This window comes from Zasmidium cellare (assembly GCF_010093935.1).
Source record: "Zasmidium cellare ATCC 36951 unplaced genomic scaffold M409scaffold_54, whole genome shotgun sequence".
NCBI classification, from domain to species: Eukaryota; Fungi; Ascomycota; class Dothideomycetes; order Mycosphaerellales; family Mycosphaerellaceae; genus Zasmidium; species Zasmidium cellare.
The window spans coordinates 201,915-224,757 of NW_022986998.1; the positions used below are offsets into that span (position 1 = coordinate 201,915).

At 53.9% G+C, this 22,843-nt stretch overlaps 14 protein-coding genes across 14 annotated transcripts; 10 read left to right on the forward strand and 4 right to left on the reverse strand.

Moving 5' to 3' along the window:
• Window positions 1–181: 181 nt before the first annotated feature.
• On the forward strand, window positions 182–1,151 carry M409DRAFT_29704 (uncharacterized protein; the record flags this gene model as incomplete). The annotated part of the gene is made up of 2 exons (XM_033809587.1): window positions 182–433; window positions 489–1,151. The coding sequence occupies 2 exons, from the start codon at window positions 182–184 to the stop codon at window positions 1,149–1,151; spliced, it is 915 nt and encodes a 304-aa protein (XP_033660783.1).
• Window positions 1,152–2,128: 977 nt separating this feature from the next.
• Window positions 2,129–2,554, forward strand: M409DRAFT_29705 (uncharacterized protein; the record flags this gene model as incomplete). Its single annotated transcript, XM_033809588.1, has 2 exons — window positions 2,129–2,385; window positions 2,446–2,554. The coding sequence occupies 2 exons, from the start codon at window positions 2,129–2,131 to the stop codon at window positions 2,552–2,554; spliced, it is 366 nt and encodes a 121-aa protein (XP_033660784.1).
• A 71-nt stretch (window positions 2,555–2,625) lies between these two features.
• On the forward strand, window positions 2,626–3,147 carry M409DRAFT_29706 (uncharacterized protein; the record flags this gene model as incomplete). Its single annotated transcript, XM_033809589.1, has 2 exons — window positions 2,626–2,926; window positions 2,993–3,147. The coding sequence occupies 2 exons, from the start codon at window positions 2,626–2,628 to the stop codon at window positions 3,145–3,147; spliced, it is 456 nt and encodes a 151-aa protein (XP_033660785.1).
• Window positions 3,148–3,750: 603 nt separating this feature from the next.
• M409DRAFT_70777 (uncharacterized protein) lies at window positions 3,751–4,948 on the forward strand (the record flags this gene model as incomplete). The annotated part of the gene is made up of 3 exons (XM_033818891.1): window positions 3,751–3,862; window positions 3,923–4,153; window positions 4,203–4,948. 3 exons carry the CDS (start codon window positions 3,751–3,753, stop codon window positions 4,946–4,948), a joined length of 1,089 nt encoding a protein of 362 aa, XP_033660786.1.
• Window positions 4,949–5,234: 286 nt separating this feature from the next.
• On the forward strand, window positions 5,235–7,500 carry M409DRAFT_60489 (uncharacterized protein; the record flags this gene model as incomplete). Its single annotated transcript, XM_033814499.1, has 5 exons — window positions 5,235–5,824; window positions 5,963–6,219; window positions 6,277–6,487; window positions 6,542–7,309; window positions 7,368–7,500. The coding sequence occupies 5 exons, from the start codon at window positions 5,235–5,237 to the stop codon at window positions 7,498–7,500; spliced, it is 1,959 nt and encodes a 652-aa protein (XP_033660787.1).
• Window positions 7,501–7,657: 157 nt separating this feature from the next.
• Window positions 7,658–9,193, reverse strand: M409DRAFT_60490 (uncharacterized protein; the record flags this gene model as incomplete). The annotated part of the gene is made up of 1 exon (XM_033814500.1): window positions 7,658–9,193. One exon carries the CDS (start codon window positions 9,191–9,193, stop codon window positions 7,658–7,660), a length of 1,536 nt encoding a protein of 511 aa, XP_033660788.1.
• A 612-nt stretch (window positions 9,194–9,805) lies between these two features.
• Window positions 9,806–10,354, forward strand: M409DRAFT_29710 (uncharacterized protein; the record flags this gene model as incomplete). The annotated part of the gene is made up of 1 exon (XM_033809590.1): window positions 9,806–10,354. One exon carries the CDS (start codon window positions 9,806–9,808, stop codon window positions 10,352–10,354), a length of 549 nt encoding a protein of 182 aa, XP_033660789.1.
• Window positions 10,355–10,815: 461 nt separating this feature from the next.
• M409DRAFT_70780 (uncharacterized protein) lies at window positions 10,816–11,862 on the forward strand (the record flags this gene model as incomplete). The annotated part of the gene is made up of 1 exon (XM_033818892.1): window positions 10,816–11,862. The coding sequence occupies one exon, from the start codon at window positions 10,816–10,818 to the stop codon at window positions 11,860–11,862; it is 1,047 nt and encodes a 348-aa protein (XP_033660790.1).
• A 187-nt stretch (window positions 11,863–12,049) lies between these two features.
• On the reverse strand, window positions 12,050–13,502 carry M409DRAFT_70781 (uncharacterized protein; the record flags this gene model as incomplete). Its single annotated transcript, XM_033818893.1, has 2 exons — window positions 12,050–13,447; window positions 13,500–13,502. The coding sequence occupies 2 exons, from the start codon at window positions 13,500–13,502 to the stop codon at window positions 12,050–12,052; spliced, it is 1,401 nt and encodes a 466-aa protein (XP_033660791.1).
• Window positions 13,503–14,069: 567 nt separating this feature from the next.
• Window positions 14,070–14,849, forward strand: M409DRAFT_37852 (uncharacterized protein; the record flags this gene model as incomplete). The annotated part of the gene is made up of 1 exon (XM_033810811.1): window positions 14,070–14,849. One exon carries the CDS (start codon window positions 14,070–14,072, stop codon window positions 14,847–14,849), a length of 780 nt encoding a protein of 259 aa, XP_033660792.1.
• A 417-nt stretch (window positions 14,850–15,266) lies between these two features.
• On the forward strand, window positions 15,267–16,796 carry M409DRAFT_29714 (uncharacterized protein; the record flags this gene model as incomplete). The annotated part of the gene is made up of 1 exon (XM_033809591.1): window positions 15,267–16,796. One exon carries the CDS (start codon window positions 15,267–15,269, stop codon window positions 16,794–16,796), a length of 1,530 nt encoding a protein of 509 aa, XP_033660793.1.
• Window positions 16,797–16,983: 187 nt separating this feature from the next.
• M409DRAFT_29715 (uncharacterized protein) lies at window positions 16,984–18,721 on the reverse strand (the record flags this gene model as incomplete). The annotated part of the gene is made up of 4 exons (XM_033809592.1): window positions 16,984–17,217; window positions 17,325–17,415; window positions 17,495–17,806; window positions 17,859–18,721. The coding sequence occupies 4 exons, from the start codon at window positions 18,719–18,721 to the stop codon at window positions 16,984–16,986; spliced, it is 1,500 nt and encodes a 499-aa protein (XP_033660794.1).
• Window positions 18,722–19,579: 858 nt separating this feature from the next.
• Window positions 19,580–20,835, reverse strand: M409DRAFT_29716 (uncharacterized protein; the record flags this gene model as incomplete). The annotated part of the gene is made up of 2 exons (XM_033809593.1): window positions 19,580–20,493; window positions 20,547–20,835. 2 exons carry the CDS (start codon window positions 20,833–20,835, stop codon window positions 19,580–19,582), a joined length of 1,203 nt encoding a protein of 400 aa, XP_033660795.1.
• Window positions 20,836–21,159: 324 nt separating this feature from the next.
• Window positions 21,160–22,772, forward strand: M409DRAFT_60497 (uncharacterized protein; the record flags this gene model as incomplete). Its single annotated transcript, XM_033814501.1, has 2 exons — window positions 21,160–21,249; window positions 21,303–22,772. The coding sequence occupies 2 exons, from the start codon at window positions 21,160–21,162 to the stop codon at window positions 22,770–22,772; spliced, it is 1,560 nt and encodes a 519-aa protein (XP_033660796.1).
• Between the last annotated feature and the right edge of the window lie 71 nt (window positions 22,773–22,843).

Genomic DNA, 22,843 nt, shown 5'->3' on the forward strand with positions numbered 1-22,843 from the left:
CCTTATGGATGGCCGAATAGGCAATCGGCCCGCACATGGTGCGGCCGAAGGCACGGCAGCGCTTCTCGCAGGTACATATAACTCCTTTGAGTCCTTGCTCTCCCACTTTGATATGACAGCTGGGCCCCACGTCTCGAAACTACTCTCAACCTGCAGCAACCTCGAAGAACTCTGGCCCATGATGACGACGCAAGTCCTCATGTTCTCGCAGCCTCGGACGGCATGCCATGTCCTGGAGCGGGTGCTTTCGAAACAATCGGATACTGTCTATTTTGGTCATGCTTTCCAGGAGTCAATCCCCATAGCTGCAGAGTGGGAGAGCAAAAAGTCTTGTCTTGATGGCATGCCCGAGCCTGAGAAAGCAAAGTACGAGGCTGCTGTTGCAAGGGAATGTAATCGGTGGAAGCAGGAGCTTGACGCTGCGGCAAGCAAAGTGAGTAACTGTCTCTCGTTGTTATGGGCAACTGGGTGCTGATTCTCTTCAACAGAACCAGAAGCTTTTCTTGCACACTCATCCGTACTTCATCACCTCAAGGGAACGTGCCCTTGAGTATCTCAAATCTCCAAAGGATGACCAGCTCGCTACCGAAAAGCAAGTCTTGGTTCCAGATGAGCTTCTCCTCCATTCTGGTGTTCGGCCCTTTTTCGTCATTCGTCACCCCTACCTGTGGATTCCGTCGGCTGTACGTGCTACTACTTCGAACTTGAAGTTTGGCGGATTTGGTGATGGTGGCAAGAGTATCTACTACTTGGTCGGGAGTTTGACATGGTCTCGGGAATTGTTTGATTGGTATCAAAGCAAGGGTGTGATACCCGCTGTCGTCGACGCAGAAGACTTCCTCGGAGACGAAGCTTACGTGCGGCATCTATGCGATAAGATTGGCCTCAATCCGGCCGAAGTGGTGCTATCATGGGAGAAGGACGCAGAAACGTTCGATGAAGAGATGCCTGAGCTTTTGCGTAACGTGCAGAAGAATCTGTTGGACTCATCGGGAGCAAAGGCGGGCCGCAAAGCGAAGGACATTGATTTGCAGGCAGAGCAAGTCAAGTGGGATGCCGAGTTCGGAGAGGACTCCCGACTTGTGCGAGAGTTGGTCGACCTGGCTATGCCGCACTATGAGTACCTGTGGAAGCAGAGACTTGCCATGTAGATTGAAGTGCGGGAAGTCCAGGCGATAGACAGGAGCATATGGAGAACAACAACATGAAAGACACCGACCCCGCTGTCATCAGACTGAACAGCCATGTTGGACAAAAGGTACCAAACACGAAGCATCACTATCTACAGCCTTGCTAAGTCCAGCCATCATCATCATGCTCCATTCACAGTCGATTCGATGAAGCGGGAGACTTCCGCCTGGGTGACCGATATGGAAGTTTTCCTGCATATGCACATAGAGCTTTTCTCGCAATATGGCGTTATGCTTATCAAGCGGTCAGGTCAGGTCTAGTCTTCAATCTCGATATCAGCCACACGTCGACAAACGCTCTCATTCATGGTATAAGTCTTTCTGCTTCGCCCAATCAGCCTCACTCCGACTGATATCAAATAGTCCCCGCCCATCATGACGAAAACGACTTTAACGACAACAGCGCCCCCTGTTGCATTTGAAGAGACGGAGATTGAGATGTCTGACGCAGCAGCAGGTTCGAGGACAGATTTGAGCCAGAAACCACCTTCAGAAACGAACTCGGCCCCAGAAAAGTCGGACAAAACCAACTTCGAAGCTTTTTGCATCATCGTTGTTCTATCTGGAGTCACCTTCATCAGCGTCTCGGGATGAGGAATTTTGACCACCGCACTCCCTCAAATCTCGACAGACATCCACCTCAGCCGTGAACTAATCTTCTGGCCAGCATCAGTATATGCGCTGGCAGCAGGATGCACGCTGTTAGCATTCGGTGCCGTGGCCGACGTCGTGGGCTCGAAAAGGATGTGGTTGCTTGGGAGCGGGATCTCGTGTCCGTTGATCCTAGCATGCGGCCTCGCTCGGACGGACAATCAATTCATTATTTTGCGTGCCATTCTAGGACTATTTGTTGCTATGTGTCTCCCGACGTCGATGTCCCTGGTTACCGCGTCCTTCCCCTCAGGCCTCGTCGAAACATTGCATTTGCGGCGACTGGCATGGGTCAGCCTCTCGGATATGCGATGGGTCTCATTCTCGGGGGCGTCCTGACTGATACGATCGGATGGCGCTGGGGCTTCTATATCACTGCCATTGCCGATGCGATGCTCTTCGTGGCGTCGGTCTTCGTACTCCCCTCGGATCCATCTTCTACAAAGCTGTCCAAAGAGTCATGGCGCCGACTGGCATACGGCATTGACTGGATGGGTGTGGCAATTCTGGCCATCGCCTTCGCGTTGCTGTCTTATGTTCTTGCGTAAGTACAACTCCTATGCTGCAATTGTGCTTTCCAAACGCTAAATATCCGTTCTCATAGCATGGTCACAACAGACTACAAACACATCCTGCAAGCCCACATCATCGCCTTGATGCGATTTCGGTGCTGCTGCTCCCTGTGTTTTCTCTCTGGGTCAACTGGAGGGTGAAGCAAGGGAAAGTCGCGCTGATTTAAAATGGATTATGGCAAAATCTGTCGTTCACTTGCGTCTGCATCTCTATGTTCTTCACCTGGGCTGCTTTTAATGCCTTCCAATACATATCGACCCTCTTCTTTCAGGAGGTTCAGGACATTTCGCCCCTACAGACGTCCCTTCGCTTCCTACCGATGACTGTCGTTGGCCTGCTTGTCAACCCAATCGCCGGGTTTCTGGTTGCAAGGGCGAATGTCAATACCCTCCTCGGTGTCTCGGCAGTCATTACCGCCGTCGCTCCAATTTTGATGGCGGTGATCTCCCCTGAATGGACTTTCTGGTCGGCGGCATTCGTTGCCATGTCGCTCATTCCCGTCAATGCTGACGGTAAGTCGTTAAGCTCGCCGGAACATTAGGAGAGAAGTACATACTGACCTACTTTCTCCCTCTCAGTACTCTGGACAATGTCCAGCCTCGTCATTTGCCGCGCTTTTCCTGCCGAGTCGCAGGCATTGGCAGGGGGCGTATTCAACACCATCTCACAGTTGGGCAATTCAGTCGGCCTCGCCATCACAGCCGCCACTTGTAATCACAAGCTTTCAATTTAGCTTGACGCTCTTGACTATCGTCTAGCGCTGATACGAGCTGGTCAGCTTACAGCTGAAATATACGAACTCATTAAACCGGCCAAGCCTAGCGCTTAGAACTACAACTCAGGCGAGCACTATGTGACCTGACCGGAGTCGGACAAAGGTGGTCATTGCGACACCTCGTGGTCTACGGCCGATGTTCGAATTGCTGCCAGTTGTGATTCAATTGGCCGGTACATACGGGGCTATTAGGGAAAGAGCAAAGCTCTCTGACGATACCACAGCCTCACTAGCTTTGATCGCTGACCACACTGACCGGAGAATTGACGTTGTTGATGTTGGTCAGGCTACCAATGAGGCCGCGAGCGGTGAACCTCGACTATATAAGTGCTCTCAATCGCCAGGTCGATATTGCTCATCATTACCAGGCAGCCTCGAATGCTTTGCTCTCGAAAGTTGACCATGCCGCACCCAATCCTCCCCATCAGAGCATCACCTACGTCACAAGTCGTTGAGCGACCGACCAACCCGGAAGATGGGAATCTCAAAAGCAAGACCAACGGCCACAAGTACCATGACTCCTTGAATGGCGAAAGCGGTCTCGATTATAGGCACGGCACTATGAAGGCCGTCCTGTGGGAAGGTCGTCCAGGCCATGTTTCCGTTCGCGACGTACCCAAACCACAGATCAAGAAGGACTCCGAACTACTCATTCGAATCACCACTGCAGCCAGTGAGCCTCCTTCATGCCCCCTCGCACATAACCTCAGTTGCTAACGATGCTTGATCGTAGTCTGTGGTACAGATCTCCACACGTATCACGGAATCTTCGGCGCAGATGACATCCCTTACATTCTGGGCCATGAGGGCGTCGGTGTTGTCGCGGAAGTAGGTAAAGATGTCACCGATTACAAGCCTGGAGACCGCGTTATTGTCATTGCCGGTGAAGGGTTTGAGCCTGGTGAAACTGCAGAAGCGTACGGCTTTGGAGACATCCTGGGTCCTAACATTGGAGGTCTTCAAGGTATGTTAAGGGACATAAAGGCAACTGAACCTGCTAAAATTTTTGACAGCCGAATATGTGGTCGCACCGGACTCAGGGATTCTGAGACGCCTTCCCTCTGGCTTCGACGATGAGCTAGATTACGTCTTACTCTCGGACATCTTCGCCACAGGCTGGTGGTCCATATCGCAGACCGGCTTCGAAGCAGGCGACGTCGTGGCAGTCTATGGAGCAGGGCCTATGGGCCTCCTGGCCGCATATTCTGCCATTCTACGCGGTGCGAGCAAAGTCTACTCCATTGACCGGATTCCCTCTCGTCTCGCCAAAGCCAAAGAAATCGGCGCGATCCCAATAGATCTCAGCAAAGGCTTACCATCGGAGCAAATCAGCAAACTGGAGCCCAATGGCGTGAAACGCGTGAGCGACTGCTGTGGATTCGAGTGCGTCAATGTTGAGGGAAAACCAGACGAAGCATTCATTGTCAACGACGCCATCGCACTGGTTAGCGCAGGTGGAGGCATCGCATTGACAGGTGTATACTGGGCTGCAAAGCCATCTAAAGGAGAACCGCTCATATCCCTGGCGCGAGGACATATCCAGTTTGATATCGCGACCTGGTGGTTGAAGAATGTCAGCATCAAGGGTGGTATCGTCAACCTTGGCGTCGACCCACAGCTACTGGCGCTCATCCAAAGTGGCAAAGCAAAGCCGAGCTTTGTGTTTGACAGGATTGTGTCCATCGAGGAGGCACCGGAGGCATATGAGGCTTTCAATGAGCGGAAGATTCAGAAGGCTGCGATTCGATTCTTTCCTTAGATTGATCGACTGCTTGTTGCGAGGCTTCCATCACTATGTATTTTGGCGTGATTCTTTAAAAACTTCTCGTCGCCTACTAACTTAGTATCGAACGATTCTTTGATTTTCAAGTTCCGCATTATTGATATTCGTTGCCCACATGCACACATGTGCCTCGAGGGGAGGTACCTGCAGTCACAGCCTGATTTGCTGGCTTCCTAATTAGAAATAAGTTCGGATCAACTCGGCCATCTTCGGCTGTTGACCTCACCTCCAAGACTTTTCTTCCACGAACCTGCGACAAACCATGGAACGCAGCGATGTAGCCGCGCGTCAACTGCTGCGTCAACGCAAGAAGAGATCCAGGCAAAGCTGTCATCCGTGTCGAACGAGGAAAGTCAAGTGCGATAAATGCGCACCTTGCGACAGATGCATCAAATCCTACCCCGATCTGTGTACGTACGATGACGGTCCCGCGACCCAAGTCCAGCAGTCCTCGGTGCCGCTACCTGCTCCACCGGAAGCCACATCTTTGCACAGTACCAGAGACCTAGTTGCTCATATCGCAGACGAGCGGCCCATTTCGGCTTCGCAGAACCTCGACCAAGAACCCAGCGTGCCTTCGCCACTCGAGATTGCCGGTCGTGAATCCGACAATAACGACAACACCGAGAATGGCAAGAGTCCGTACCTTGGTTCTAACGCTATACCCACACTGCTTCGCGATCACGCCTCTCAGGAAGGCGTTGGACAAAGCGTAGAGCAAGCATTCATGCCAATGATGGGCATCGGGAAGACTGCATCTGCCTATCCATTTTCATCACCTATTGAGGCATCCCAAGATGAAATCGCTCAACAGCTGTACCAAGCTCTACCAGCGGACCGCCATGTTATATAGTAAGTATCGTCGATGTTTCGAGAGCTTGACTTTTCCAGACTTGGTCGGGCGACAAATCTCGAAGTCTTGCTGGTCGTTGGAGAGCTTGCTACATTCATGTGTGAAAGTGAACTTACTGACCAAAAGACTATCACCAGCTTATTTCAACGTTACAAGGAAGCACACGCCTTTTCGCCTGTCCTGACGAACATCGATGCCTTTGAAGTGGAGCTTTGCGGATTTATCGAGGCTCCTTCTCGTGGAGGTCCTGAGAGCCAGCACATTGGTGATCGTGAGAGGACATATTATCAGAAACCAATGACCTGGCTTTCTCTGCTGTTCGCAGTGCTATCATATGGCGAGCAATTCTCAGAAGGCGAGCTCATGCAGCGGCGAGAAAAGTCTCGGTTGTACGGTATGCTTCAACAATGCGCCCTTATTTCTGATGCTACTCGTATACTGACATTTGCAGCACGACTCTCCTTTCAATGCCTTCGCGTTGTGAATTTTCTCGTCCGTCCGACGGCCATATGTGTGCAAACTCTGCTGGTACTTGGCCAAGTCTTGCAGAACGATATGAATGCCGAGCTTGCCTGGATACTGTTGGGCACGACTGTGATAATGGCTCAAAGTCTCGGCCTGCACAGGGTTAAAAACGTAGCTTCGTCAGAGTGGCAACTATGGTATGATATCATGCCCTGTGACTCGTCGCCCCGTAAGGTACTGATTATGAGTAGGTCAGCCCTGGTGAGGCAAGACAGCTTGTTATCATCGTGTTACGATCGACCTCCAGTGACGATGTTTCCATGGAACCCAACGACACCAGCGGCGCTTCCAACGTTCGCAGAAAAGATGAATCTCTTATGCAGCGTAATGCTAGACAGTGCCACCATTGGGAACTCCAATGCCACAGAGAATATGGACTTTGCTGATATTAATACTTCCATGCAAAAGATTGAGGACATCAGAGGACCGTACCTGGGTGAAGCAGTCAGGTCTGGTGTCTCCCAAAACATTCGAGATCGCTGCGAGCAGCACCTACTGAGCCTGCAAAGCTCGTTCATGGTTGCATGGCTTTGTCGACCCGCCCTTCGCCGGCCTGCCATTCAGCCCGAACTCCGCCGAATCTGTCTCGACAACCTTCTAGAATGCGTGAAGTCGTTTGTCAAGCTCAACACACTCACTACGTATGCAGCGAGATCGTGGGCTCTAGTTCACAATGGTCTTAGCTCGGCATTGCTGTTGGGCCTTCTAGGTGATGATTACAAAGAAGCAGATGTGCGGCAATGGCAGAATGAGATCCTTGACGTCTTTTCCGAGGACGGGTCACAAGGGAGCATCAATCTGTCCGCGCCACACATCAGAGCGATTGCTGAGCTCAAGAAGATCAAGGAAAGTAATACACCTGGAACAACACGGATGCAAGCGCCTCGCGGCGGGACATATGTGCAAGATGTTTCTTCGATTACTCCCAACTACTCTGGAACGAGCGCTAATATTTTGGAGTAAGTCTTCTAGCAGTCAAGAACACAGTGACATAGACCACTGACCAACAAATTTCAGCCCGAATACCGGCCCCTCTGAACCTCGACTCGATGGCGACCAGCCACAGCAAGGAACACAGCAGCCCGATCTATCTCCATTGGATCTATTTGACTATATTCTATGGGGTACGTCGGACGGACTCCTATCATGATCTATACATGCTAAGTAAAGCAGATCCCGTGAACCCATCGCAGCTTACTTCAGAACTTGATCCGACATGGTTCGATCCGACGACGTTCTGATGCAGGACTTCAATTTCTTATCAAGGCTACCTTTCAGCTTTCATTTGACCCCAATGACCGGATGTTTCATTTGCCGAACCCCCACTGCGTCGACCACCTCTCGTTCACGCTGTCTTGCAACGACTGCGGGTACGAATGCTTGAACGAGGCCTGCTGCCAGTCTTGCTCGCCTTGATACTCCGAAGGCATCAGCGCGTCCGACACGACTTTACCACCCTGAACTGGCGAAGCAGTGCCGTGGCTCATATACGGGATCAAAGGGAACCCGCGACAGTCATCGTAGAAAGTCTCGTCTGTCTGTGGCCGGCATCTAGTCGAAAAGGCAAACATGACATCCTTGAAATAGTAGACATCGATATCTGGCCCGCAAAGGATCAAGCGATGGATGGTGTATCCTGCTTTGCAAAAGAATATCAAGTCTCCGATTGCTTTGCGGAATTCCTGCGGCTTCACGTTCATCTTCTGGAGCTGGGAGATGTCGATTTTGAGCGCGACCCATGTGACTTGGGACTCGAAAGGGGCAAATGCGTCTGTGACGGGCAGTCCAGCGTCCTGGCAGATTTGACGGATCTCCGCGGCGGCCAAAGATCCTATCAGAGTATGGGTCTCGTCGGTGATTCGGCCGCAGTTAGAGACTGGTAGAATTGCATCGTCACGGTACGTAATAGTGTCGACCTTGTACTTTGGCCACTGATGTGTATCACCAGGAAAGACGTAACCGTGCATCTCTCCGAATGGACCTTCTGGCCCTGTCTCAGTGATGGAAATCGTCCCTTCGAACACAATCTCGGCGCTCGCAGGGACATAAAGGTTGTTGGTCTCGCACTTCACGACATCGAGAGCGGTCCCGGTCATCGCACCAATGTATCCAGCTTCCGTGACGCCATCTGGAATGGGCATGCTTGCGGCCATGATCGCCGCTGGAGGCACACCAAACGCGAGCGCCCACGGCACATCCTTGCCTTCTTTCTTCCACATTTGGTGGATCTGCCAGATGTGCTGCGGCTCGATCACCAAGCCCGTCAAGTGGTTCTTATCGTGGACCATGGCCCGAGCGATGGACCAGTTCGTCCATTTTCCGTCGGGCGTCTGTACGATATGCATACCGTATGTTTGAATGTACTTTCCACCATCCGCTTGATGCAGCAACGGTGCGGGAAGAGTTGATAGATCGAATTCTCCGTCGACGAGTTTGTTCTCTTTCACGGGACCGTCTTGCACCACATTCGGAGGAATCGGTTCGGCATGCGCGGCGGACAACATCTTGTCTAGGATATCCCTCATGGAGGCGTTGGGAGGAAGGCCCAGATGTCGAGCAATTCGACCATACTTCTGTTCTGGATCTCTTCGCAACGAAGCCGGAGCTCCAAGGATCCTCCACAGGCCGTCTTTGCTTCCCTTCAGGTTGTTTAGGAGTGGCGCTTTTTCGTCTGTCTCGCAGACTTTGCGGATGATTGCTCCGGCTTCGAGGTGAGGGTCGATCTCGTCATTGATCTCGATCAAGTCGCCATCCTGTCGTAGCGCTTCGACGAAGGAGCGGAAGTTCATGTGTGGCAGGTTTTGGTTGGACTGCGAAAGGTGGTTGCTCTTGGCGAGAGACATGCTGGCTGTCGTTTTCAGGGTTCGGCTTTTCGAGGCTGTACACAGATGTGCGTTCAATGCTTGGAGAAACTTGAAGGCGCAGCTTGCGTGCCATCTTATACCTCAGCCGCTCGGGGGCCTCGCAAGGCTTCGGTCGCTTCGGCTCGTCTCGGAGCACAGGGGTAGGACAAATTTCCCTTCCTCGATGCCGCCGCTCAAACCCGCTGACATCTAGATCAGAATTCTGGTATGGCATCCAAGAAAGATGGACGATTTGGGGAGATAGGCCCACTTGGTGAGTCCGCGTTTCAACCGGGACGGCGGCGACCTCGCTCTCCTCGGAGATGTGAGCAGCTTTTTATACCTCTGAAGACCACTGCAGTCCAATCGTCCATCACAGCAACACCTAGCTCCGTCCATCGACTTCAACATATTATCTGTCAAACTTACTGGTTCATCGCAACATCAATACAGAATCTACCAAACATGTTCGGGCTATCCAGACCAGCAAGTTCCGCAGTACGCCCATCAACGACTGCACCACCGCCGACCACAACAACAGAAACCTCAATCAAACCCACACTAATCCCTACAAGTACTCCAACACCCCGTCGCAAGCGCCTCGTCGTCGCCATGACCGGCGCAACAGGCGCCATCCTCGGCATCAAACTCCTCCTCGCCCTCCGCCGCCTCCAAGTCGAAGCCTACCTCATCCTCAGCCACTGGGCGGAAGAAACGATCAAATACGAAACCGACTACACGCCCGCCAACGTCCGCGCCTTGGCCGACCACGTCTACAGCATCCACGACCTCGGCGCGCCCGTCTCCAGCGGCTTCTTCCACGCCGACGGCATGATCGTCATCCCGTGCAGCATGAAAACCCTCGCGGGCGTGAATATGGGGTACTGCGAGGATCTGATCACACGCGCGGCGGATGTGATGCTGAAGGAACGGAGGCGGTTGGTGCTTGCGGTGAGGGAGACGCCGTTGAGTGAGATCCATCTGAGGAATATGTTGGAGGTTACGAGGGCTGGGGCGGTGGTTTGTCCGACTGTGCCGGCGTTTTATACGAAGCCGGCGTCGATTGGGGAGGTTGTGGATCAGATGGTTGGGAGGATGTTGGATTTGTTTGGGGTGGAGACGGGGGATTTCTCGAGGTGGGAGGGGTTTGAGAGGGCTTGAGGGAGAGTGGAATGTCGAGATGTGATTGATATCTTTAAGCGGGAGAAGGTCGATGTTGAATGATCTCTTTCTGTAGTATATGTTGGTCGTCCTGGTTGAAATAAGCTTCGAAGCTAGTGGTCATGAATGTCTCCACATAGCTAGCTCACATGCAGATGATAGCTGTAATTGTTGTTCTTTTTCCGACGACGATAGATACTCTCTGCCAAAACGACTTCTCCTTTCTTTCTCCGATGAACAATTCAACTTCCTCAGCTACAGCTCCCATAAAATAATCAACCCTCCTCGATGCTGCTCTCTTTCCCAAAACGAAACCAAATACACATTGCGTTTCACAACTCAATAGCCACAACATCAACGACCTTGCACTAGCGTCTCCAGAAAAACATAATCCAAAAAGCCATAAAGAACAACAAGCCTCCCAAACAATCCCACCCACCCACTAAACCCAACAACAAACCATGCCCTCTTGCAAACCAGGCACAGCCTCCCTCTCCCTCGGTCGCGCCTGGGAACACGCCCTCTTCACCAAACTCGCCGAAGCGTCCAAGGCCGGCTTCAAAGGAATCGAAATCTTCTACGAAGACCTCGGATACCTCGCCTCCACCTACAACACCTCCGCCACGAACAAGGACTCCACCGGCTCGAACACGCCCGTTGCGGACGAGGATCTGATCCGCACGGCCGGGGAGGTAAGGAATTGGTGTCTGGAGTTTGGGTTGCGGGTGATTTGTCTGCAGCCGTTTATGTTTTATGAGGGGTTGGTGGATCGGGGGGAACATGCGAAGCGCATCGAGAAGTTGAAGGTGTGGTTTCGCCTCGTGGAGATTTTGGGCACGGATCTCATCCTCATCCCCTCGAACTTCCTCCCCGCCGTGGACATCACCTCCGACATCGACGCCATCGTCCGCGACATGCTCGAAGTCGCAGACCTGGGAGCGCGGGAGAATCCACCTGTGCGGTTCGCGTACGAGAATCTCGCATGGGGGACGTACATAGATACATGGGAGCAAGTCTGGTCCATCATCCAGAAAGTCGACCGACCCAACTTCGGTTTCTGCCTCGACACCTTCAACATCGTGGGGAGAATCTGGGCGGATCCCGCCGCGCCCTCGGGGAAGACTCCCTCGGCGGACGAAGACCTCGATCAAAGCCTCGCCCGCCTGAAGGAGACGATCGATCCGCAAAAGATCTTCTTCGCGCAGGTCGTAGATGCGGAGAGGATGGAGGAGCCTTTGGTCGAAGGCCATCCGTGGTATCAGGAGGATCAGCCGGCGAGGATGTCGTGGAGTCGGAATGCGAGGTTGTTTGCTGGGGAGGAGGGTGGGTATTTGCCGATTTTGAGGGTCTTGGATGTGTTGTTTAGAGATCTCGAGTATGAGGGTTGGGTGTCGATGGAGTTGTTTTCGAGGGATATGGCGGATCCGGACGCGGACGTGCCTGAAAGTCTGGCGAGGAGGGGGATCGAGAGTTGGAGGTGGTTGAATGAGAAGTATAGGTTGGAGTAGATTGTGATGATAGAGGTAGAGATTATCGATTCGAAGCTCATGACATGCCTGTGAAGGGCAGACCATTCTATTTGCTGCAGGTCTGCTCTACTTCGCGATTAGCTACTCTTGATAATACGATGCTCTCTAAAGCGTGGCCATATGTACCACGCAAAGCCTCGCTCCCCGTCATCCCACCCCTCTCTTCTTACAAGTACAGTCCTTCTGGTTCACCCTCCGTCTTGGTCTTGAGCACGCTCTCACGTGCAGTGCGGAAGTCCGCCATGTTAACGCGCATTCTCCTCTCACGCAGAGCCATCAGACCGGCTTCGGAGCAGATGGCACGAATGTCTGCACCAGATAAGTCATCCTTCTGGTTGATGAATTCATCCAACTCAACATCCTCGGCCAAGCTCATCTTGGAAGTGTGCAGGGTGAAGATCTTGCGCTTGGTGATTTGGTCGGGGTTCTCGAAAAGGATCTTGCGATCGATACGACCTGGTCGAATGAGGGCAGGGTCGAGAGTGTCGATCTTGTTCGTGGCCATGATGACCTTGACATCGCCACGGTCGTCGAAACCGTCCAGCTGGTTGAGGAGCTCAAGCATAGTCCGCTGGATTTCGCGCTCACCACCACTCGTGCTCTCGTACCGCTTCGTGCCAATAGCGTCGATTTCGTCGATGAAGACAATGGACGGCGCGTGTTCGGCGGCAGTCTGGAAGAGCTGACGCACTAATCGAGGACCATCACCGAGATACTTCTGAATCAACTCTGAACCGACGATACGCAGGAAGGTGGCCGAAGTCTGGTTGGCGACGGCTTTGGCGAGTAGCGTCTTGCCAGTTCCCGGTGCTCCGTAGAGAATGACACCCTTTGGTGGCTTGATTCCCATCTCTTCGTACAGCTCAGGATGAAGCAAAGGCAGCTCGACAGCTTCGCGGACTTCCTGGATCTGATTTTCGAGACCTCCAATATCCGCATAGCTCTCCGTCGGCGCCTTGTCCAGCTTCATCACCGAAACCGCGGGATCGGCATCATCTGTGAGGACACCGACGACCGACACACTCTTATGATGCAGCAGGATGGAAGCGCCGGGCTCGAGCAGGTCCTTGTCGACGAAGGACATGATGGAGACGTAGTACTCCGGGCCGGTGGCGGAAGAGACAATCGCGTGGTCGTCATCGATGAGTTCCTCGAGATTACCGACGCCCATCGGCGACCCACGCATGTCATCCACACGACTCCGCTCGTCTGCGTTCCGGTCCAGCGCATCGCTGTCGCCTCCTGATGACTGCGGTTGTGCCTGGTTGACGGCCTTTGCCTTTCTTATCCGCTCTTGATTCTCGACAAACTCCTCTTCCAACAGCAGATGATCGTGGACCCGTTGCATGCGTAGATATCGAAGCTTGCATCGTGCGGTTGGGTAGACGGTCGGGAGTTTGGCAGCGGCGTTTGGACCGGCGGCCTTCTTCTTCTTGCGGCCGATGCGGGTGGTGGGTTGCGGCGGTGGTTCGTACTTGGGCTTGTCCTTCTTATCGCCGCTCTTCTTCTTGTCATCGCCGCCTTGACCTGGAGGACCGCCTCCAAGGCCGGACTGATTCTGACCCTGCGATGGCTGTTAGCTGTGGCAGGTGTCCGGCGCGTTTGATGAGACTTACCATCGCCGGTCAATCAAATAGCACTGGTACTTTGATTTGGGCGGTATCAAATTTGATATGGGCGGGTGACGGGTTGTGGGTTTGATGTTGGCGAAGATGGCGATGCGGACGGAGGTGTTGGTTCATGGCAGCTGGGTGATGTCGACGCAACGTGAGGGCGCCTGAGTCGGGTAAAGCTCGGCTGATTAGCTGACCGAAGCTCGCCGCCTCGGGCACATGCTCGACTTCCTCTTCCACACGAGTTGATTCACTTTTTCAGACCAAAACCGCCAGACTTGACACTCCACGCCATTCACTACCGTCTACCACACGACTCCTACCCTTTCCGGATTCCATCATCTCGTTCAATACTGACACCATCGCACAGAGATCAGCTCTGTTCCGGCTTGCTACACCTTGAGGCAACCTTGCTGGACCACCGCCTTCTGCAAGAACCGTATATCTCACGAATTTCCAACCCCACCGTCTACTTCTCACCATACCTGATCACTTGAGCCTCGCCGAGGCATTGGAGGAGACGTTTCCGAGAGCAACACCTCGCCATCCTCCAATAGCCCCGCCTCCGCCATCATGGCTACGAATCGCAACCGACGTCTGCAGAAAGAGATCCAAGACATTCTGAAAGACACACACTCGGGCATCACCGTCACTAGTCCACAGGGCAGTCCGGACATAACCGATTTCACCCACTTCAAAGGCCACTTCCGCGGCCCTCCAGACACTCCATACGAGGGTGGACAGTATGAGGTGGACATTCGAATAACTGCAGAATACCCGTTCAAGCCACCGGAGATGCGGTTCATCACCAAGATCTGGCATCCGAATGTATCGTCCCAGACTGGAGCAATCTGCTTGGACACACTCGGCTCCGCGTGGAGTCCCGTTCTCACACTCAAGAGTGCCTTGATTAGCCTGCAGAGTCTCTTGAGCAGCCCAGAGCCTAAGGATCCGCAAGATGCAGAAGTTGCTAGCATGTTGATTACGAGACCGGAAGAATTCAAGCACGTTGCGAAGGACTGGGCGGTGAGATATGCAAAGGCGCCCAGGCCAGCGCCCGGCAGTGGAAAGTCGGGAGCCAGCAGCTCGGGGGATGCTGGTGGTTCGGATGCGGCCGAGAAGCGGAAGGCGGAGGAAAAGGAGAGGAAGAGGCGAGAGGCCGAGCAGAGGAGAGGCGCGTACAAGGGCTACAACCGGCAGATGATTCAGCAGTTTACGCAGATGGGGTTCGATCTGGACGCGGTTGTGGCGGCTTTCGAGTTTGTGGGCATCGACAACGCAGACGGCGAGTACTACGAGCTGGAGGAGGAGTACATTGGCGACATCACCGCGCGGCTGTTCGGCGAGCAGTGATCACCGACAACGACAACACTTTCACGGCGTATTTCTTGAATGGCTATTAGCGAGCATCAGCGAAGGCGATAAGGACGGCGCGCCAAGGGGCCATGAGACACGGAAATGCTTACGGGTAGTATGACTGCATATCCACGAGCGATGGACTGAAGAAACATTCACTTTATATATTGAGTTCACGGTCACGTTTTCTCGTGCAGAATGAAAGTCGGTGGCTGAGCTGTCACCAGCCACTTCACAGCCTAAGCGCGCCTCTTCACCACGTCACGCATCCTTGCTTCCCAATCGGCGGCGGCAATATCATTCCAGATTGTAGATGCCGACATCTGAAGTCGCAATGCATTGTTCACGGCGGTAGGTATGTATGTATTTCTTTGAGTGCGGCTGCAAAACTCTCCACACACCAGATCTCCCCTCATGCCGAACTTTCCTCACACCCCCGAGGCCCTCTTAGGCCGCAACGACTCGAAGAACCCCTCATCAACCTGCAAAGGAATCACGAGCTCAGGCAGGCCCTGTCGCAGAGCACTAGCATCCCCCAATGGCAAGAGAAAGTCGAACGTCAGCGCCTTGAACGGCGTCGTCGCGCTGGTCGAGGAAGATGGCCGAGTCCAGGAAGCCGACTTCTACTGCTGGCAGCACAAAGATCAGGCGGAGGAGAAGATCCAGCAGGAAGTGAACAAGAATCGGAAAGCGAGAAGGAAGAGAAGTGCAGAGCTGGTGCCGTTGCAAGAGATGAGCAGTATCGATACGTTGGTGCAGAGATTGGGGATTGAAAGTGTTCCCGAGGAGCAACAGAATAAGCGAAATAGCAGACCTGAGAGACAGCCGAAACCGCCTCGACGGACTGAGACGACGGATTTTGCGGATCCTGCGAAGAGGCCGTCCAGGACGAGTTACCCTGTGTCGCCGACGGAGAAGCACGACGCGACTTCTGCGAGACCTTCGAGGAAGCCGGCGAAGAAGAAACCGGGGTTCTGGGCGAGTTTGTGCTGTGTCGCCAGTGACAAGGACGATGACTATGTGGAGATTGTGCGACATCGCAGGCGGACAGAGCAGGCTCATCGACCTTCTCAGGTGTCAGCTTCTGCACCTCCACCACCTCGAGTATCGCAAGCAAGTCGACCTACAAGTACACCCATACCTGCTCGGACGCCACTCTCTCCACAGACACCAACACGGCCACACCAACAGAGATCATCATCCAACCCACAGACAAACCATCTACTCTCCCTGATCCCGCAAACATGCTCTCCACAAACAACATCAACCCTCCTAGCCGAACTCATCAAACCCATCAGCCCCGCGGACGAAGAAGGCTACATCTACATCTTCTGGCTCACCCCGCAATCCAAAGACCCTCCCCCAGAAAGCACAGCGCGCTGTCTCCTCTCCCCACCAGAGCGTCGCCCCGAGACCTCCAGACGTATCAGCGACGTCATGACCGAGTTCTCCTACGACGGCGACGACGATGACGATTTTGGAGAAACATCCCGAGGCGGAAGAGCGAAGAAAGTGAAGACAATCATGCTCAAAATCGGCCGCGCCAACAACATCACCCGCCGCATGAACGAATGGCAACGCCAATGCGGCTACAAACTCAACCTCGTCCGATGGTATCCCTACATCCCCTCGAATACCCCCCAGCCCTCGCCCGAGAGGAAGGCGAATCAACCACTCTACCCTGACCTCACACAACCGCCTCCTCCATCTTCTTCTCCGCGACGACAGAGCGACGTCGTCCGCCGCGTGCCTTACGTGAAACGTGTAGAGCGGTTGATTCATCTCGAAATGGCGGAGAAGAGGGTCCTGCGAGATTGTCGGGCTTGTGGGAAGGAGCATCGGGAGTGGTTTGAGGTGGAGGCGAGTCAGGAGGGGGTTAAGGGGGTTGATGAGTGTGTGAGGCGGTGGGTGGAGTGGGCGGAACGGCAGGCTTTGGGCGAGTAGACAGATAGATAGATTGATAAGGTAGTTTTGATGTTGCTGCATGAAAGTCTCACTTGGAGGTCTTGTGTCATCTCAGTCGTCGTAGAAAGTAAAAGTACATCTCATTCTTCGTCCGTCTGGCTCCCCGGATAATCGTGCTCGACAAGGTCCTCAGACCCCTCATCGACGGCACAGTTTCTTGCCAAAATCATGGAGAAGGAGGCTTCATACAATTCGGAGAGGTAGGATGCATCGCACACTCCAGCCCTGGCTTCGGGATGATGAGACCTTGTCTAGGGATGATAGGATCATCTGTGCGCTTCGCGGGCGGCGGCGTCCATGTGTAGGTTGAAACCGAGGATTCGGGGGCTCGGCCGGGGTTGACGCCCATCCAGTAGTTGCGCTCGTTGTCGATGGAGGGGGGCATGGCGATGTTGTTTCTCTGCGGCGGGTTAGTGGACTGGGGTGCGTGTTGAGTGTTAGGTGGCGGGGATGGGGGTGATATGTTGGGGATAGGGGTGTTGGGGATAGATGGATGAACACACGTACCCCCGGATCAAGATCAATCGTCCACATAACACAGGAATCCATCCCATACCCTCCATACCCATTCGGATAGTCGGGCCTCCCAAGGGTATTACTACACAAAGAACTCGTCAGTATCCCCATCTCTCGACACCCATCCAAGCCACTCAATACATCCCCGGAGTACTACTCACCACTGCTTCAACAGGGATTCAAACGCCTCCGTACACTGCCCCCAGCCCGTCTTGAAGATCAAACAGGGTCCATCCGGGCGCTGGTTGACGTCGTTCCCGTTGGCGTCGCCCCAGTATTCCATCTTGAGGAGGATGCGGCCCGCGTGGGAGGGGACTTCGAGGTCGTCGTAGAGGTAGTTTGATGCCAAGACTTGCTTGTGTTGGTCTCCCGCGGGTCCGAGGGAGTTCAGGCTGAAGTATCGGCACGCGTCTTTGATGGCGGAGCGCATTACTTCGCTGGCTCGCGGCGTTCCTCCGGCGTAACACCAGCATCTTTGGTAGCTTGGTCAGGCATGGAGTAACGGGGATAGATGTCAATTCTTACCTCTCCGGATCTCCAACCTTCCTATTCGGCTCGGCATGGCATTCACCAGGCCATCCCTTCGTATTCGGCTTGAATGGCTGCCCGTAGCGCATGTTGCCACCACCCGTCGGAGAAAGCATCGTCTTGAGAGTGCTCTCAACCGTCCCTGGCGGACCCCACGCCGTCGCAGATCCCAGGCCAGCGTAAGACTCTGGCCCGGTCGTCTGCGCCTCCATCCCCGCAGAGTCTGAGCATACAGTGGTGTTCGATGCAGCTACCTTGGCGTAGTCGGACGTTGGGATGGTGGGGATTCCGGTGCCAGTGCCAGTCATCGTGATCGAGCTGTTGGAGTACGCCGTACCCTCCCAGCGAGGCTTCACCTCCTCGCTAGGAGATCCACCCAACTCCGACGTCGTGCTCGGCCGCATAGTCTCAGGCCAGAGCTCCAGATTCTGGCAGTCGCTCAGCAGATCCGCTTGCGGCGTATATGTAGCCGTGCTGGGGTCCTCCTCTCCCCCTGCAACACCACGCTTCTGACTCGATCCAAACTCGCAGGGCTTATACTCGGCCGGCATGACCTGACCTGGAGTGCCCTTGCTAATCATAGCCGCCACGAAGAAACACACGAACAGGAGGCAGAAGACGATATTGTGACGACGAGGGGCTTTTTCGGCGTCGATGACGTCCTCTTTCTTGAAGGTGTGTTGGAAGTCGTGCTCTTCGATGGTGCGGCTTCGGCTCATGAGGGGCGTGATTTTGGGGTCGGCATCGAAGTACTCGTCGCCTTCGTACACGGTGGCTAGAGTCTTGTTGTCGTCGTCAGTGGCTGAGTTGTGACGTGGGTCGCGGGGAAGGAAGGAGGTTTTCTCGTCGTCGTGGGCCATGGTGGGTAATCGTAGTTGGAAGTTGTTGTTCGGGTCAGGTCGAGAAGAGGCGGTTGACGTCTTAAGTAGTCGTCCGAACCGGCATGTGATGGCCACTGAGGCTGATTGTGATGCGCACCTGGGGATTGATGATATTCTGCGTTCTTTCCCCGAGGTTTGCGATTGACAGAGATCTCGTGTGGCAGGAGCGTGGCGTGGTCGCCTGGGGATTGATGGAGATAGAGTGATGTGACAACTGATTTGAGAGCCCTGGCAACGATGAAGTGAATGAAGCCAGTGGTACAAAACGGGTACGTTTCATATGAATAATTTTGAATGAAGACAAATTGGAGAGAATGCTTGGAGGAAAACTCTCTGTGAGACTTTGGCTACCTACTGTTGTGGCTTGTGAAAGCTGCCGAACGTGCTTGACTGCTATTGATACCATCTGAGCTGGGCGAGCTGATTGAGGCTGTATCCCATCCCAAGCCGAGTCATCCTACGAGAAATGACACTCACTCACGAAGTGCCGTACGACGACAGCGGACAATAGCATTAACTGAAGAGAAGGGAGTCGCACGCACCTTGCACGTATTCATCGTGGAATTGAAGGTGACTGCTCGCTCAAGACAGCTTTTCGTGTATGCATTCTCGCTTTCAAACGTCAGTAATTGTTCTTCTTGCATGCAGCTCACCCCGTATAGACTCACGTTATCGTTACAACTGCCCATTTCCATCCCCAATGGCCGTACGCCTGAAGCTCAATCTTGAATCACTGCGTGTGATTCGGGTAAGTGTTTGCGGACGCCCTCAGAACCCCCTCGTCAGCGTATCATATTCTGGCGACACTCAAAGCGTCACCCGCTTCATTCACCCGCACTAAGACAGCAGATCCGCCACATTCATGGGCATCTCGTCGATCTGGGTCGAGTAGTAGAGCTCAATGTCGCGCAGAATTCGAACATCCTCGCTAGTAACGAAGTTGATCGCCACGCCCTTGCGCCCGAAACGACCAGATCGACCGATGCGGTGGATGTAGTTCTCTCTGTTCGAGGGCAAGTCGTAGTTGATAACCAAGCTCACTTGCTGAACATCGATACCACGGGCCCACACATCGGTACTGATCAGGACTCTGCTGTTGCCTTGTCGGAATTCGCCCATGATGCTGTCTCTCTCCTTTTGAGGCATCTCTCCGTGCATGCTCGAGACCGTGAAGTTGGCATCGCGCATCTTGTCCGTCAGCCAATCGACCTTGCGGCGGGTGTTGCAGAATATGACTGCTTGTGTGATGGTGAGCGTGTCGTACAGATCGCAAAGTGTGTCGAACTTCCACTCTTCCTTCTCGACAGCGATGAAGTATTGCTTGAGCCCCTCGAGAGTCAACTCGTCACGCTTGACGAGAATGCGAACGGGATCGGTCATGAACTTGGTCGTCATGTCGAGGACGTCGTATGGGAGAGTGGCAGAGACTACTACAACTTGAGTTGCGGGCGGCAGGTAGCGGTAAACGTCGTAGATCTGCTCTCGGAAGCCTCTGTTAAGGAGTTCGTCGGCCTCATCCAAGACCAGCATCTTGATGTGACGAGTGCGCAGGTTTCGTCTCCGGATCATGTCTGCCACGCGACCAGGTGTACCAGAGACCACATGTTGTCCGTAATCGAGCTTGCGAATGTCTTCTCCCACGTTGGTTCCCCCAATGCAGGCGTGGCACTGCACGTTCATGTAGTCTCCGAGGGCGAGCATGACGGATTGAATCTGAGTCGCAAGTTCGCGGGTTGGTGAGAGGACGAGAGCTAGGAGGCAAGTCAGTCTCTGCCCCGAGGATTCATCTTCCTACCGTACGTACCTTGGGTTTCGCGCACAGCGGTGTCGATGACCTGTAGAATGGAGATGCTGAAGGTGGCCGTCTTTCCCGTTCCCGACTGCGCCTGGGCAATGGTGTCTCTGCCCTTGCAAATCTGCACAATTGCACGTGACTGAACAGCGGAGGGCGACTCGTAGCCATAGGCATAGATGCCACGGAGTAGGTTTTCCTTCAAGCTCATCTGCTCGAATGTAGGCGCGACAGTGACCTCTTTCGAGGTCGAGAACTCCATGCGCTCATCGGCTTTGCGATCGATGCCTTCGTCGGCCATGGTGGGTGCGGTGTCGAGATTCCTGTGTTGATGTGATGTTGGAGATGTTGGAGGAGAAGATGGTGTTCGACTGGAGGTGCGGTTCTTGAAATCTGCGCTAAGAATTTAGAGTTTACTAGCGGATAATCCTTGCGAATCTTCAACTTCAACTTCAACTTCAACTTCAGCGGCACGCGACCACACACAAAACAGCTTCACCTTTTCCCAGTTCACGCACCCACGGCCACACAATCGTCACTCTTTGAAAACCATTGGTAAGTCACGGTTGGCGGAGTAGGAGGAAGCGGCAGCGGCAGCGGCGAGCAGAGCAAACGGGCGGACACGATGTTGTACGAAGACTTGCGCTCGATCCACGAGGACGTGGAGCGGCTGGAGCAGGCGATCGCAGACCGAGTGCTGGAGGATCCAAAGCACGTAAGTATCCTTCAGTCCTCTCTTACTCACGCCGCAGAGCTCACAACTCACAGATCCGCAGTCGTCTCGTCCGCGACCATGAAATCTCAAACTTCTGCGCGCGCATCCAATCCCAATCGCAACGAGCGCTGCAGATCTACAACGACGAGAAAGATGCGCGAATGCAGGAGGTGCAATCTTTGAGCACAGGTGACACCTACGAGACCTTCTACAACGAGTACAACAAGATCAAAGACTTCCACAAGCGGTACCCGAACGAACCGGTCGAGAACCTGGAGCGAGCGTACAAGCGAGCGCAAGATGGAGGGCCGCCAGCGGGCTTTGCGGGTGACATCGATACTATGTTCACCGGTGAGGAAGCGTTTGGTCGCTTCTTCGACCTGACCATGCTGCACGAGGAATACCTGAACCTGCCCGGCGTGAAGGGAGTGCGGAAGCTGACCTACCTGCAATACCTCGACTCTTTTGATGCCTTCACGCCGCCTAAATGCACCATCTCCAAGCAAGACAAGATGACCGATCACTACTTCGCGTACGTCGGCTCCCTGGCGCAATACCTTGAGTCATTCATGCGGAGAGTGAAGCCTTTGGAGGATCTGGACAGGCTGTTCAGGGCCTTCGATGACGAGTTCGAGAAAGAGTGGGAAGAGGACAAGGTACCTGGCTGGCAACAGAAAGAGGCGAAGACAAACGGTGCTTCCAAGGGACTCGTCACGGAAGGCACTGGTGAAGGCGTGTGGTGCGCAGACTGCAAGAAGGAGTTCAAGAATGACAATGTCTACAAAGCACATTTGACCGGCAAGAAGCACATCAAGAACGCGGAGGCGAGGCAACAGAATGGCGACTCAGGTGATGTTGAAATGACCAATGGAGGTTCGAACGGTACGGCAGGTGGAAATCCATTCGCGCGATTGAAAGAGCGGGCTGTCGCAGATCGTGAGCATCGCGTACGCAAACTTGCCAACTCCATGCAGACCGAGCGCGAAGACACTCGCGTGAATGTGGAGCGGAAGGCTGGTATGACCGACAAAGAGCGACAGCAAGAACTGGCAGCGCTGTACGAGGAAGATGCGGAGGTCGCCGGCACGGCTGAGGGCGAGGAAGGCGAGGTTGAAGACGGCGAGAAGGTTTACAACCCTTTGAAGCTTCCACTGGCATGGGATGGCAAGCCAATCCCATTCTGGCTGTACAAGCTCCACGGCCTGGGTGTGGAGTTTCCTTGCGAAATCTGCGGCAACTACGTCTACATGGGTCGACGAGCATTCGACAAGCACTTCTCAGAAGCCCGCCACATCTACGGACTGCAGTGTTTGGGCATCTCGAAGACCACGGGCTTGTTCCGCGAAATCACGAAGATCGACGAGGCGGAGAAGCTCTGGGAGAAGCTCGAGCGCGACAAGGCGACAGAGCTGGAGAGGAAGGGTGGTGATACCGGCGAGGGTATCATCGAGATGGAGGATCGCGAGGGCAACGTCATGCCGAAGAAGGTGTATGATGACCTGGAGAAGGCTGGTCTGATGTGATTGCACATTCTCGTGGTTACTGATACCCCCTCTTGCTTTCTGATGGCGTGGCGTTCTGGATCACTTGAGTA